The 16,508-nt window shown below is 36.4% G+C and overlaps 2 protein-coding genes across 2 annotated transcripts; one reads left to right on the top strand and one right to left on the bottom strand.

Annotated features, from left to right (window-relative positions):
- Positions 1-5,262: 5,262 nt before the first annotated feature.
- On the top strand, positions 5,263-12,091 carry LOC129438213 (ras-related protein ORAB-1). Its single transcript, XM_055196852.2, has 6 exons — positions 5,263-6,190; positions 6,356-6,428; positions 10,047-10,142; positions 10,716-10,811; positions 10,891-11,022; positions 11,100-12,091. The coding sequence occupies exons 1-6, from the start codon at positions 6,177-6,179 to the stop codon at positions 11,319-11,321; spliced, it is 633 nt and encodes a 210-aa protein (XP_055052827.1). The 5' UTR covers positions 5,263-6,176; the 3' UTR covers positions 11,322-12,091.
- Positions 12,092-13,420: 1,329 nt separating this feature from the next.
- Positions 13,421-14,819, bottom strand: LOC129438197 (gap junction delta-2 protein). Its single transcript, XM_055196837.2, has one exon. The coding sequence runs from the start codon at positions 14,817-14,819 to the stop codon at positions 13,755-13,757; it is 1,065 nt and encodes a 354-aa protein (XP_055052812.2). The 3' UTR covers positions 13,421-13,754.
- Positions 14,820-16,508: the final 1,689 nt, after the last annotated feature.

Genomic DNA, 16,508 nt, shown 5'->3' with positions numbered 1-16,508 from the left:
AGCTAAGCTAACGGCAAGCTAAGCTGCTGTCGAATCTAAACACATGAAACAAACTACACAATCAGAACTCGTTACGTATTTCTAAAGGAGGGACTTCATAGAACGAGGAAGACATCAGACCGTTTTGAGGACAGTAAAGACAGCGCTATACAGATGAGTGAATTGTGTGAAAAATACCACATTTTTTACACGTGAAACATGAACACATGTTATATTGCGTACTGTAAACACAATCAAAGCTTCAAAAACACAGAAAGAACGGGATCTTTAAAGTATATTTAGGGAGTTCTGTGTAGGGAGGGCTTTTATATTCAGCATAATAATTTTGATAAAATTAAAGTCATCACTTTATAGCTGTATAGTGTATATAAACTTTATTAATTCCCTTGGTCAAATCAGTACTCAAGATTCCACTGGTCAGTATTATAATATAGGCTAATATTCATGTTTGTATGTATAATATAAAACTGTAGTTCTGGTCTGTATTTATTGCTCTATTGGGACTTTTTGCTCACATCAGACCATTTCATCATTTTATCTTGTAAAGTCTGATTGATAAGACCTGGGGGAAACTCTGTTAATGACTTCAACTTTTGTTTTGTCACATGTAAAAAGTCCTTTGATAATTCACCCCTAATGCTTCCAGTAAACACACCAACTGGGTTGATCCTACAATAATAAACACTTGCTAATAAAACCATAGGGATTTGTTGTACAGGTCCTATGACAAATGTTTAGCCCACTAGCACCTTCAGAATCACAAACAAAAAATGTAGACTTGGTCAACAGGCATAACTAAGGAGAAGATTTTTGTACTGAAATAGTTCTCAACTTAGGTAATATTTACATTTAATAATACATTTTTGTTAATCAAACTGTTATCTCCAGTTTTTTAATGAGACTGATGAAGAAGCAAAAACTGATAGACATTTTCAACAGTATAGGAAGAAACAACATGAACAAACGGCTTTCACGCCCAAAATTTAACTTCATGTAGAATTCCACGAATAATCAATAACAAGCAAGTCCCTCTTATTTCTGATAGCAATCAAAATAAATAACAGGTTTTATCAACTAGGTACAAACGTTATGAGCTAACGTTACTGTAAAATTAATGTATACAATGTAAGCTACAAATCGGCTGCCAAACGTCTCTTCACACAGCAGTGATTCATGCTTTCTATTTTTACCAGGGTATTTGTTCCAGAGGTCAATTGACCTAGACAGACCATAAAACAAACACAAAGTTCGGGCTGGGAGCATGTGCATGATGTCTAATAATAGGCCATATACATACAGGAATTTGAATATATGTAATATAACACAATATATAATATACACGATCAGCCATAACATTATGTCCACCTGCCTAAATATGTGTAGGTCCCCCTTATGCCACCAAAACATTCTTGATCCGCCGAGGCATAGACTCCACTAGGCCTTTTTATCTGAACCAGAATTCACTTTTTTAGCAATTTCAACTAGAGTAGCTCTTCTGTTGAATCGGACCACACGGGCCAGCCTTCGCTCCCAATGTGCATCATTGAGCCTTGGCCATCCTTACACATGCCCATTTTTCTTACTTCTAACACATACACTTGTAACATATTCTACTTATGCAACATATATTTAAATATGACATATTTCTATAAACAACTTGACTACATACAGTACATATGACCTTACATGTACAGCGGGGAAAATACGTATTTGACACATCAGCATTTTTATCAGTAAGGGGATTTTTAAGTGGGCTATTGACACCAAATTTCCACTACACTGAAAAAAATGATTCACTGAATTTAATAAACCCTTTCAAGGGAAGTGGTTGCAATCAACTTATCCATGCTACATTTAAACAAAAAAAAGATTAGTAAAGTAAAATAAAATATAAAACTTCTGTTTAAATGTAGCTTAAATAAATTGATTGCAACCACTTACCTTAAAAAAATTTATTAAATTCAATGAGTCATTTTTTTTCAGTGCAGATGTAGATATCAAGCCAAGTATTGAATTCATACAAAGAAACCAGGACATTTAAGCATACAAGTTAAGTCATAATAAATTAGGGATGCACCGAATCCAGGATTCGGTTTCGGATTCAGCCGAATACTGGGCTTTTTGGCGGGGTTCGGGTTCGGCCGAATCCTAGATTTTTTTTCCGCCGAACCGAACCCTAGGCTTGCGCTACGCTGGTCGACGTCACGCAGCCGTTGATTACACACATCGGGTGCTGACGTGGAGATGAGCTTTTTCTTTCGGTCAGCTGGACACACCAAAACTTTTAAACACCGCTGAAAACGCCTTGAGGACCCCAAATGCCAGCTGTTTTTCAGCCGAGCGCTTGGTAGCTGTGATGCTTCAGCTGTGAGCCGGTTGGTTGCTGTGGTAATGTCCCGCCCCTCCTCCACTGTAATTGGACGGCCGTGTGAAGACTGTGACATTGACGAGCGGAGCTTCTCACTCAAAGTTAAATATAGTTTTCAGCGCGGAGGTGCTTGCTTATTGGAAAAACGAGCGTGTCGCAACGCATCGCTTTCATTATGCATAGGCTTATGGTAATTGTCAAAATAGTTTTTCCAACTTGTCATCCTGGCATAATGTACAGTTAAAATTAAATAAAATGAAAAATACCCTGTTGTGGACGTTTTTACTTCATTAATGTGTTTTACTGTGTTGGAATAAGGATGCGAGTAGGATTCGGTATTCGGTTTCGGATTCGGCCGAATCTTAAACGGTGGATTCGGGATTCGGCCGAACCTAAAAAATCTGGATTCGGTGCATCCCTATAATAAATAAAGTCAAATGACACAGGGAATAAGTATTAAACAAATGAAGAGAACAAGGTGCAAAATGGCATAGAAAGCCAGAAGATCACCTGAAATCTGTCAGTATTGAGAGAGAACCACTATCAGTACTAGTTGATATCAGCTGCTTTAGTCCTAATCAACCTGATCTCACGAATTTCCGTGGCATAGTCACGGAATTTTTTGCTCATTTTTCCGTGACATTCTCACGGATCTCCGCATATTTCCGTGGCCCTGCCACGGACTTTCTTTTCCGTGGCATTCTCACGGATTGGTTGCTCAGCTGTTTTGTCCTATTTTCTTACCATTTTCGCTTCGGTTTAGGGTTAGATTTACATAAAATGACATCCCTACCCAAACCCAACTCTAACCCCAATGCCAGGTGACAATTGATTAAAGTTTAGAAAATATAAAAGAATACATCAGAAAAAATTGTATAAACCAATACTTACAGTGACAAAGTAATGCAAGCACCAAATCTAACCCTAAACTGAAGCGACAATGGTTTGAAAATAGGAAAAAGCAGTTGAGTGGCCAATCCGTGGGAATGCCGCGGAAAGAAAGTCCGTGGCAGGGCCACGGAAATATGCGGCGATCCGTGAGAATGTCACGGAAAAATTGGCGGAAGATTCCGTGACTATCCCGCGGAACTTTGTGAGATCATGTTGTCCTAATTGATGGCCTATAAAGGCTTCTCATTACCCAGGAGGCACACAAAAAAGACTTCATGATGGGTAAAAGCAAAGAACTCTCTCAAGATCTTCGTAATCTTACCATTGAAAAGCATTTTGATGGGAATGTTATAGGCGCATTTCCAGAATGCTGAATGTTCCTGTGAGCACTGTGAGGGCCATTATCCGGAAATGGAAAGAGCATCACTTCACCATAAACCAGGATCAGGTTCTTCACATAAGATCCCTGTCCCAGGGAGTCCAAAGAATAATCAGGAAAGCCAAGAACCACTCTGGAAAAACTTCAGGAAGACCTTGCATCAGCAGGTACTGCAAAGAAAAAATGCTAATGTGTCAAATACTTATTTTCCCCCCTGTATGTGAAATCCAGGCTAAAGTAATATATTTAGGTTAACAGTTTTCTACATAAAATCATCCTGCATAATGTAAAACACGTTATGTGAAAATATAATATTGACTGAGTAAGGTCGTGTCAAAGTTTGAAATCATAGTGAAATTAACGGTTGAAATTAAACTTTAATGCTCTTATTCTCAGAACTTCATTTTGAGACATGATAACATTTATTAGATGCTGTCCATTTTTGCATACTTATAATTAATGTTTTTGCTTGTGTGAAATTATAGACCATATATGTTCATACAGGCCAGATTTCTGTATGGGTAAAAATGTCTTTGACCGGCCTCAGTTCACATTTTCTCATCTTGTTGACAGTAGATGATCTCCTGAGATTTGTGTGTATTAAAAGAAAAACAATACAGTAACTCATTTTCTATTTCAGCAATCCTCTTGAGTCTATTAGAGAACAGGGAACACATTAATTGCTCCTCTTGGTCCTTGTGACCCAGGCATCTTGTGTTTTGTTTTCTCACTGCTATATCTGTTTTGGTGTCAGTGCCTTAAACAGTTCCACAAATATTACATGATTGTCCTAACATATCAGTTAGCACAATTTCTTACAAGCATTGTAATCTAAAACATTTATTAAAAACAGTAACAACAACATGAATGACAATAACAGCCTGAATCAAATTCATTCAGATTTAAAAATCCAGATGGATTTAAGTGCCTGCTAAATTAATGTAATATACAGTACTGTGCAAAAATCTTAGGGCCACCACCAGCTTTGTTGTTTTAGTTTTAATGAACAGAAAATGCCGGAAATATGTGCACAAAATGTAAAAAAATAATCCAAACTTGCTTCTTAGCAAAAAAAGCTGTTTTATCTTCTGTTTTTTAATACTACATACAAATTTCCTGTATCTATTTGATATAATAAATAAACTGAAAAAATAAGTATATTTGGTCAATATTCCATTGTTAAAAGGCCATTGTTTGTGGCCTAAGATATTGCACAACATTGTACTGTTATGATAATAATTACAAATTTAATCACTGAGGCCTGGTTTAACATACAAGGCTTAGCTAAGACTAGGCCTTGGTTAAAAACATGTTACTGGCGTTACTGGTGTCAAAAAAGATGTCACTGGTGTCTATGGTAAATGGTAAATGGACTGCATTTATATAGCGCTTTTTGACAGACCTATGGCCATCCAAAGTGCTTTACAAGTGCCTCACATTCACCCATTCACTCACGCATTCATACACCGACAGCGGTGTCAGCCATGCAAGGCGCCATCCAGCTCGTCGGGAGCAGCTGGGGTTAGGTGTCTTGCTCAAGGACACCTCAACACTTGGTCCGGTGGAGCCAGGGATTGAACCACCAACCTTCCGGTTTGTAGGCAACCTCCATGAACCACTATCTTGAGTCAGATCTATGGCACTGGCATATTTTAAGATCTGTCAGTGCAAGTTATTTTTTAGTTAAGACGGGTCAAACGTGTGTTTTTGTCTTTGAGTTGCCAAAAGCCTTTTCTGTGAAACTGGGGGGAAATCTTCTACAGTGTATTATACATAGAGACTTAAGTTAATAAAACATTAGATTCCCAGGTGCACAGATTAAGGTCTTTTTAATTCAATTGAAATCTCATGATTGTAGCAATGAGTTGTAGAAGTGGACTCTACCTTGTTCTTTAGCGACCTCTGGTGTTTGTAGTTGGCTATTACAAATGACATTGAGACCGATCTCTAACTTAGGCTTTACCATAACAGATTCTAAACAAAGACTAAATATGTGTACCTTTGTAGTTAATTTATTAAATAATATAAATTAATTGTACGTATTGGTTATGTTTAGGTCTGTGATCAATGGCTTAAGACTAAAGTCATTGGTTCAGGCTTATACTGATTGAATTAGGCCTATATACTCATTGTACTTCTTGATCATATTTAGGTATACAATTTTTCATCAGTGACAGGAAACACAAAATTCTAACTTAGTATCACAAATACAGTATCAGTTTAAAGATTTTACTACAAAAATAGTGTCTAGTGGCTTTTTTACTAGTCATGCCTCAAGCATTTCACATTTATTTTCATGTCTCCGTAACTTTCTACATTTCTTTTTAACATTAAACACCTGCTGCTACGGCTGGAGAGTCTCTTTAAGAAACAGGTACTGGCTACTTTGTAACTTGATCAGGGGTTTAAATAAATAATGGAGTTTGGTTCACTATTGGCACGGTTGTTGCTGTTTTGTATTTCAAAGGGAAACAACCCACCCGAACACAGATAAACTGAAACACTTTTGTTCGGCATCCTGCTATCAATAATCCGAGGATGAACCCTGAGTAGTAAGTAGTGGTTTACTTTATTATGAAGCTATTTTCTTGTTGTTAAAATGCCAACTCAGTTGTCTTTTTTCAATTACAAAGGCCAGTGGAAAACAGGCTTGGTGTTGTAGCATCTAAATTAATAATCCCTAATTTATCTGAATTCAAATCATTTTGTATTTGCAGTGACTATCTGTTCAAGTTGCTGCTGATCGGGGACTCTGGTGTGGGAAAGTCATGTTTACTCCTGCGGTTTGCTGTAAGCCAAATATTTTTATGTTCTTATGTTATTGAGGCCTACTGCCACTTCTAGCTTACAAGTCACATAAGGTAACTACCTGGATATCATACACCAGTTTCTGTCTGAGGGAAAAAACAGGATTTTAAATGGCACCATTTAAAAGTTTGGATGCACTTGAAAAAATGTATGCTTCTTATGATCTTAGCCTGTTGAAGCCTACTGATCTAAAGTCTTATGCTTAAATGCTTTGTAGACAAATGTACTATGTATGTAAATTCTACAGCTCTGTAATTTAAAAAAAAACATGCATGGAAAATCCTTTAATTCTGTTTAAAGGGTTGACTATAAAGGGTTGACTGCTTTAATATTGAATTAATATAAGAATGGCTACTAAAATCCATTGATAGAAAGACAATTTGTTATCAAAATCCTAACATGTAATACTCATTTTAACCCATGGATGCCACTATTAGGCTTGTTTGACTTCATGTGGCAAGAGTGATCCGAGAAATTATATGGAGGAGTGATTTCAAATCGCTCTTGTAGTACTCTGATGTCATCCGCCTGCCAGTACTTGCGAGGTGGCATAAAATCGAACAAGCCTGTTTTGCACATAGTGCTTTCTGGGTTGATGACATGTAATGGTTGTCGTGAAATATTACTACAGTTTACTATAGTATATACTATGGTATCTACTGTAGTTTATTCATGTGATAATGTTTTACCTTCTTAGCTCTCCGAAGCTCTCCAGCTTATTTTGATCAGCTTTCATGTTTTCTCTATTGTTCGTCATTGAAGGCGCTCTAAGCGAATCTGTGTGACGTCCCTTTCTGTTGACGTTCGAAGTGTTGTCAAACTAAATGGAGCGTAGCTAACTCCCCCCCCCTCCCTTCCGTGCTTTCTGAACGAGTCATGAATGCGCCCAACCCTCACTCCCAAATCCTTCTTGTCGTTTATTGGCTGGAACACGTTTGTTATGTTTCGTGGTGGTAGGTTCGACGTTTTTGTTTTTGTTGCAGTTTGCGAAGCCTGGGCTGTCTGCAGAGACCACGTTTTAATGTGTTCAGGGGACAGGCAACCAGCAGATAGTGAGGAGATTATTATTGTATGAAACAAAAAATGTTTTAACGTGTGAATTCGCTTAGAGCACCTTTAAAGAGTAACTAAACCCTAAACCAACTATTTATAGTTAATGATCTGTAAGAAAGATGCTTTATTAGTGCTGTTCATTGATTTTAGTAAGTTTTTTGACATTTGGATATAAAGTGTTTCAAAACTACAATATATGTTGTAAAAACGTCTTGAGTGCTGCCCTCTTCAGGTTTAACGGTGGCTACTGCAGTTGAATTTTCCTATTGGATGTTGGGTCCAAAAAATAACTTGCGATGTAAGCAGGTTCAAGCTTACCACGCCCTTGTTACGATCTCACCACAAACTTGGTACGAGCTTAGTTTGTCCCCTCTATCTCTGTTGGGATCTGCCCACTTTTCTTGCATTTTTCAAATATTGCAGTGGGTGGAGTCAAGCTCTGACCAGGGGTTTAAAAATTCATGGGCCCTCATAATCTTTAATCAAAAATGCAAATCTCATCCCCTCCTAAAAACTATCTCTCTTTACTGCCAGTCATAATGTATGGCAGGAGGGCGGGGTCCGGGAGAATATCGCTGCGATTAGCAATTAGCAACACGACCCAACTTCAAATGATCCAATTAGATCTCGATGGACAAATTCAAATCCAGCCCTGCCTTATTTCATTTCAGCGGCCAGTTTACAGATGCACGTCACCACAGGGAAAATTAGGCAATTGAGTCTTTCGTTTCATGGCGACTTTAATGTTACTCTCTGGTTCATACTGAATCGACCACCACCGCTGTGTGTGTGTGTGTGTGTGTGTGTGTGTGTGTGTGTGTGTGTGTGTGTGTGTGTGTGTGTGTGTGTGTGTGTGTGTGTGTGTGTGTGTGTGTGTGTGTGTGTGTGTGTGTGTGTGTGTGTGTGTGTGCATTTATTACTCTCATCTTCCGTTTTACAACATTTTAAAATATACTGATTGAAGACTTGTTTACCTCGTTATAGCATTATTGGAACAAATTTTCATTGCAACCTTTTGACGTCAATGGCAAAATGGCAGCCTCAGAGTGAACAATTAAAAAAAAAAACAATTATCAATTACTATTTGTATTTTAGTTTGTATTATTTATTAATTGTATTCATTTTAGCATTCACTAATAAAAAAATGCACCATAAACTAACATCAATTAATGTAATGACATAAAAAAGATTCAATTAATGCTATATTGTTCATAATGCATTTATTAATGTGAACAAATACAACCTCTTTGTAAAGTGTTACATAAATTTGTATTTCGTATTATTAAGTACACATAAACAAATAATTCAGGGTCTGCTCTGTACCTTTATCAACAAAGTATTATTTTACAATATTTAGTATGCACACGCGTGTCAGTCAGCGTGAGGAAGATGGGCCTTGTCGCTCTTAATAACTTTTTAACATTAATCAGGTCCCGAACTTTATCTCTCTTAATAACTATTTTAACATCATTCATCACATTTTGAGTATACATTGCATACTTGACAAGCATGTCACCTTCACATCTGAATTAAATTGCTGGCAATAAATCTGTATGACAAAAAGTAATTGTTTAGCATTTTTTTATTTGATGTAGTAAATGTGTGGCTACATATCACCATGATGTTAAAACTGATGTTGGTAAAGAATTTTGTTGTCCATTCTTCTATTTCTTGCTGTCTATTCTTCTATTTTTCTATTTTGTTGCCCCCTAGCACACTTATTTGGACGTTGGTGGTTTGCATCAAAAAGTAATTTTGGAACAAAATCCTACATAATTATAAACTGCTTGCAGGCCTGATTAAAGTGCCTGGTGGGCGACATTGGCTCGTGGGCCCTAGTTTGGGAACCTCTGCTTTAAATGTTTTAAGTCCAGGTCAGTTAGTTGATATTGACAAAGGGTGACAATATAGTTTTTAACATTTTCTGCTTTCTAAGAGTTACTAAAATATACACGCTCAACCCGCCTGTTCAAGTTTTAGCAACACGTTTAATGTTTGGGGTGAAATTGACCCCAAATAGTTATATGCCAAGTAACTTTAAATTTAAAATAAAATTGTAGGAAAAAACATAACTTTTTTATAAACATAAATTGTTTATTTAATACAATCAGTTTTACAGCACACACTGTGTGTACTGTATGTACATTTATATAAGTGACTAAAAGTAACTTCAAGTCAAAAAGTATCAAGGAAAAGTCAAAAAGTAGGTTTAAAGGTTTAAAAATACAGTTATCATAGTTTTCAGATATGTCAAAGTAGCTTCGGGGTCAATGTGACATAAAACATAATAGGATGGTTAAATATTAGGTGAACTATGTTTTTTCTGTAGCTCATTGGTAGTTGACAACTCAGTTGGCATTGCGTTGTCAAAGTAAGTTTATGGGTTTGTGTGAAAATGACATATTAATAATGTATAGCTTGAATGCATTGTTAGATAAAAGTGTCTGACATATGCATAAATGTAAAAGTAACTGAAGGAGTAAGGAAAACAAGCATGGATTAATACTAATATTAAAATTTCTGTTGATGACACAATTATTTCAATAGGATGACACCTATACAGAGAGCTACATCAGCACTATTGGAGTAGACTTTAAAATCAGAACTATTGAAATGGATGGGAAGACTGTTAAACTACAGATTGTGAGTAAACATTACAATAAACTAACTTTGTATTCTGAAATGACTACATGTTTATTCGTTTTTCGATCAAAGCATGTGGCAGGGATCAATAAATGAAAGATTTATTTGCCGTCAGAAAACACATTGTCAAAATAAAGATCATAATATGTAAAATTTGGTACCAATACCTGAGGTACTAATATAGGTACACAGTGCACTTTTTGAAAGGGCACTTCTCCAGTGACAACTAGGGACAATTGTATGACAATTTTTTCTGACAGTGTTGTTAGGCTTTAACCTAAATGCCCAACAGACCAATTAATGTTGGTAGGAACATCAAAGATTGATATATCACAGATTTATGTATATTGATTTCAGTCTTTGACATGGCTTTACTGAGTCAATATTTAAGATATCAAGAAGGTTATATTTTTACAGTGATCATTACAATATGTAGGATGTCATGCAGGAATCACAAAAAAATGACAAGCTGGATTTTCATATATTTACAAGTCGAAACTTCTCAAACCTCAGCAAACATTAAATGTTTGATTTGTGCTTAATAATTTTCTATGCTGTTTACCTGTCCTGAAGTGGGATACAGCAGGACAGGAGCGATTTCGCACCATAACATCCAGTTATTATCGAGGAGCGCATGGGATTATAATTGTCTATGATGTCACCGACCAGGTAAAGCCTTAGAAACTTTGATATTTAGTTTTTATTGCATGTTTATGTTTGCTTTAATCACATTCTTTGATTATAACAGGAATCTTTCAACAACGTAAAGCAATGGTTAGAAGAAATTGATCGCTATGCATGTGAAAATGTCTCCAAGTTGCTAGTAGGGAACAAGAGTGATCTTGCCTCAAAAAAAGTGGTGGACTTTACCACAGCAAAGGTAAATCCCTCGGCTCATTTACAAATGGTTAAGTCTGTTCAGTAGGGTTTGCATATCTAAGCAATGATGTTTTTTAGGAATTTGCTGACTCACTCAAAATGCCACTTTTGGAGACAAGTGCCAAGAATGCAAACAACGTAGAGAAGGCATTTTTAACAATGGCCTCTGAAACACAGAAGAGGCTTGGGACGGACAGCATTCAGAATGAAACTGTTAAAATGGGTTCCAAAATAAACAGCGCCCCCTTATGGCCTGGAGGAGAGAAATCAGTAGCTGAAGAGGTCAACTCTTGCTGTTAGTGCTGGATATATACACACTAATTCAATTTCAGGGCATTATGGAAATGAATCAGTTATTTTCTCATTTATGTTTTTCCTCTTTCTCATCAAACTAAATTACATATAGGCCATTATTTATTGTTTTCATGTCTTAGAGTCTTAGATGTGTTTTAATGATGAAGATTGCGCTACAATGAAATGAATTTAAGAGATGGATAAATAATATTCAAAAAATATTGTTATCTGAACATACATTCATTGTTTCTATATTAACTACAGACCAAAACTACTATTTTCAGTACTGTCAATACCATAAAAACTTCAGTTTATTGTGTATTTATTTTACTCGTGTATATGCATTCAAATCTAACCCTTTGCTGGGTTAACAGAAATAGTTTTTAGTTTTGTTTAGATTACACATGGTCCAGTGTGTATACAGAAGAGACTGCACAGCATATATAAGGCAACTATTCACTCAGACAAACCACATTGAAAGTTTTATATGCATGCAACAATTCTTTTTCCAGAATTTTAGATTTCCTTTTTTTATTGTAATATTATAATATTCTCTTCTTTATTATTTTGTGAATCTTTTGCTCAAGTACTTACAGTGTGGCTCAGATTTTTAAATAAAATAAATAAATAAATGAACATTGTCATAATTGTAATGGATCTCGGTACAATAACATTCAAGCAATCCCACAATCAAGGATGTATGATATAATATACATATATTACTGTATATTCATATTATATTATATTATATTTGATAATAATATTGTGACATATTGTAAACATTTTGAAAGTAGCTTATGTTAAATATAATGTATACATCTATGTATACTTTGTTAGACTTAGACTAGTTCTAGTGCACTTATGTATTGCTGTTCTTGTTTTGCTATAATTGCTTCTATTGTTTACCTCATTTGTAAGTCGCTTTGGACAAAAGCGTCTGCTAAATGACTAAATGTAAAGATTTTTAATCATCAAGTTTCATAAAAAGTGAATTTGTTAAATTGTTTTAGTTTATTATGAAAAGCAATATACAGACAAAACAGACCTGCGCATTATAAAGCCATGTTCAGACCACCAGCAATTTTCTCGCCGTGTCACCCAGCTCTTTCAATAGTCCCTTTCACACATACAATCTTTACTGGTAATTTACTGGTAAATTGCCGTTAACATGTCATGTGTGAACAGAACCTTTCCGGTAAATCAGTGCTCCCAATTTACCAGTAAGACAGGTTGTAAGATTACCAGTAATTTACCGGTAAGCGCTGTGTGTGAACAAAAATTATAGGACTACCGGCATTTAGAACGGACGACGTCAGACCGTGCTGACAGCTTCGGGCCAATCATAGCGTTTTAATACAGATGACGCGTTTACCCCCGCAGTGTTTACTGACGTTTCCACACACATGCTGCTTGAAAGTTGAGCACACCTGAAGTTTACGTCCACATTTCTTCACCAAAGTTGTTTAAAACAGCTTACCGCCGACTTGCCGACGTCCTTAGCACGCCCTCTGTGAAGCCTAAAGTGCAAACTGTTGTTAAAAACGCATTTTCGGTTTGACGTCGTCTCATTCAATGTTGTTACCACAGATGTGAAAACAACAAAATACGGACCGTGGTTATGAACGACGTGGATTGTTTACAAATACAACACCGAGCTCGCCGCGTGCTACAGGTACTTCCGCTTTCTCAACGAATTTACTGGTATTTTGATACTGATGTGTGAATGATGTCTTACTGGTAAATAACAGAACGCCACTGCGTGTGTGAACAGCACATTTTTTGTATTTACTGGTAAATTACTGTGTGAAAGAGGCTAATGAGGTCATTATTTATTCACGTTCATGGACAACATTTTCCGCTTTTTTTATGAATGTCTTTTTTTGTGTCACTCAGCACAAACCTCTACACAAGTTTTTCGTGTCTGTAGCATGGCCACCTTTTTCGTGTCATTTATATATTGTGTTCTCATTGTTTTTTTTCTTTAGAACAACTTTCTGTTACATTTCAGACATCTTAACCCAAACCCCAACAAAAAAAAACAAAATATAAAATGACACGAAAAGAAAGTCGTGCTACAGACACGAAAAACTATTTGTAGAAATGTGTACTGAGTGACACGAAAAAGATAAAAAGCGGAAATTTGTGTCCATAAACACAAACAAATAAATCAAATATTTTGTGACTATACTACGACTTGCCTTGAGATTGTGTTGTCTCATTGGTGGACACGCCCACTTCCACTTCCCGTCGCTTCTATCGCCAGATGGCGGCAAGCTTCCATTGAAATGAATGAGATCATGTTACCCTGCCACTTCTAGTTGCTGGCAGTCTGAACGGGGCTTAACACATCAAAACAAGTCTGATCGACTGACAAGATCATTTTCAGACTAAAATGGACATATGTGACCCAATAAGGAATTTGTAAAACAATAATACACATTACAACCAGGACTTCTTGACACCACATCTAACCATGTTGGCCAATTTCAGCCTCATGCGTTCCCGTTCCTCTGGGTTTCTCTTTGGCGTACACTCCATAGTTGAGTCAGTCTCAAAAGCAATAGCTGGAGCGTGTGAAAGCCAAGCTGTCCCTGTTTTCCCCTGAGACGATGTTATCGTGGGGGTCTGCAGGACCAGCCTGCCTCGCATTGAATGTCTAAGCCTCAGCAGCAAAGGGTTGTGATGAGGGTTCAATTCCCTTTCCGACCTGCAGCACATGAAGCAGGCCCCACAAAGCATACGAAAAACATAGATCCAGCCCAGATAGTGGAGCTCCGCAATGTTTAAAAGGAAACAGCCCAGGCTGACACTGAACATAAAATTAAGAAAGATGGTCTTTTCTGTTGCCCGTGACACAAAACAGTCAGTCAGTGTCGGACAGGGATAAGTTTCGCATCGAAACAAATGAGGCACCTCGAATCCAAACAGGTAGTACTGACCGACCAGAAAAGTGATCTCCAAAACAGAGCGAATCAGCACTTGAACAATATAGATGAGAAGGACCTGACTGGGGAGTGTAGTTGGGTCTTTTCCAACCTCTCTAAAATCTTCCCGCAGTAGGTTTTGCTCCACGCTCCCCTCATCCTGACCACCCCAATCTTCTCCCTGTGACCCATATGCTGGTTTGACAGCACCCACGTCCAGCCTTACTGGGTTCATGGCCTTTACCTGACCCTTTTCTGTCTCCAGCTTCTCGTCTTTGGTAATCTTGTGCAGGACATATATAATGTAGAAGATGGATGGTGTTGAGACGAGCACAATTTGGAAGACCCAGAAGCGCAGGTTTGAGACGGGGGCAAAGGTGTCATAACAGACATTGTTGCAACCCGGCTGCAGCGTATTGCAGGTGAACTTGGATTGCTCATCGCTGTACACAGCATCTCCGACCAGCGCCACCAGCAGTATTCGAAAAATCAAGAGCATGGTCAGCCAAATCTTACCAATGACAGTGGAATGATTCTGAACCTCAGTTAAAAATCGGCCCAGAATCGACCAGTCCCCCATTTCTGAATCTGCAGAAAGACCAGTAAGAAATTTGTACATATATTTGAATCTGTTGAATGTTTCAGAAACTTATCCTTCCATTATGCTAACATGGCTATTATTGTGAATTCAATTTCATTATGATGTTATGTTGCTTTTTATTGTTATATTTCAAGATCCACCTACATCCTCTTGTGTTAGTTAATTTGGTAGATCAATAACAAGTTTGTGAATAAAATGCTTCACTCATTTTTTTAATCATTTCTAAATCCAAACATGCCAGAAAAGCAGATGAGAAAAACACCCTTACCTTTGGTTGATTTGTCTGTTTTTGATACAAATTCTTTGCACTGCTACATTTGGAAAAATAGTCTGTTTGTCACTGGGAATGGTTCTGAGTGAACCACAGGCACAAATCCAAACAGGCAGGCACACACACACAGGCAAAAACCTCATTGTACAGTATTTAGACAAAGAGTCCCAATGTACAATGTCACAAAGATTTAAAAATACAATGGGATCCAACTTCTCTGAATGTCCATGAACAGTCAAACAAATTGTTCAAAAGAACCTGCTGGAATAGGGAAACAATGCTTATTGACCATATGACAAATAAATAGCTGAACTTACATGCCTTAAATCAGTCCCAATAAATAGATTAATAAATAACATCATAATTACTATTTGTATTAGACTTAGCTTTATCATCATAAGTAATGCAAATTTCTGTCCCTGATGATACACATTGTTACACAGCCCTTCATAAACAACTCTTCCAATCAAAACATGAAAACTAATGAAAGATTTTACAACTAGGCTAATATTACAGTAACTCAAGTGGATCATAAACAAACACTCTTAACTAAGGGATTTTGGGTCTCAGACAGGATTCTGTATTGCTATTAATATTCCTTTGCAGCACAAGATCTTTTATCAGTGTGAGAAAATCTACTTGATGTACAAAAAAACTCAATATTTGGACATTTTTGGTCATGGTCAGAAAATGTAAGGCTTTCAATTTAAACTTTAATCTTAAGAAATATGTAAACTGCAATCAAAAGTGCAATAAAGCATAAATACCATAATGAGAAAATATTAGCGTTTGAAATTATAATTGGACAATAATTTCTGTAAACAAACAAACTTAGAGAGATTAAATAATAGGCAGACAATTAAACAATACATAAACAAACAAATACAAATGCAACAATGCTGATGAGTATTTACAAATTTACTGAAATCTTACTTTAAATTAAGTATAACATGGCACGTAAAATATAAATGGTAACATTTTACAATAATGATCCAAACATTTACTAATACATATTTAAAGTCATAAGTTACAACTCGCATTTATTTATATAGCACCAATAAAAACAACAATTGTATATAAACTTTAAGAAACAGTAATTAATACTGTACAAAATAAATAAAAAACACTTTAAAATTGGTTCATAAGTTCATGCTAGCTAATGCATTTACTTAACAAATACAACTTTTGCATTTACTTCCCACATGAACAAATACTGTAGTATACTAGAGTATAATATTAACTATAGTAAACTAGTAGTGAATATTAAAGTATACTACAGTATTTACTAGTATTTGTCAATGTACTATAATACTACGGAATAATACTAGTATACCTTAATAAAGTGACAACAATTTTGTTTTCTAGTAGGTACAGTATTTTTCATGTGGGATATATTT

The sequence above is a fragment of the Misgurnus anguillicaudatus genome, chromosome 24, assembly GCF_027580225.2.
Source record: "Misgurnus anguillicaudatus chromosome 24, ASM2758022v2, whole genome shotgun sequence".
NCBI lineage: Eukaryota > Metazoa > Chordata > Actinopteri > Cypriniformes > Cobitidae > Misgurnus > Misgurnus anguillicaudatus.
Note: the sequence above shows the minus strand (reverse complement) of the source record. Positions and strands in the feature narration are given on the sequence as shown.

Excerpts from the sequence above, each read along its gene's own strand:
- LOC129438213 (XM_055196852.2), top strand. Across the intron at positions 6,429-10,046 it reads GTTTACTCCTGCGGTTTGCT|GATGACACCTATACAGAGAG; the intron begins GTAAGCCAAATA and ends TTATTTCAATAG. Across the intron at positions 11,023-11,099 it reads TGGACTTTACCACAGCAAAG|GAATTTGCTGACTCACTCAA; the intron begins GTAAATCCCTCG and ends GATGTTTTTTAG.
- LOC129438197 (XM_055196837.2), bottom strand. The coding sequence starts at position 14,819 with ATGGGGGACTGGTCGATTCTGGGCCGATTTTTAACTGAGGTTCAGAAT.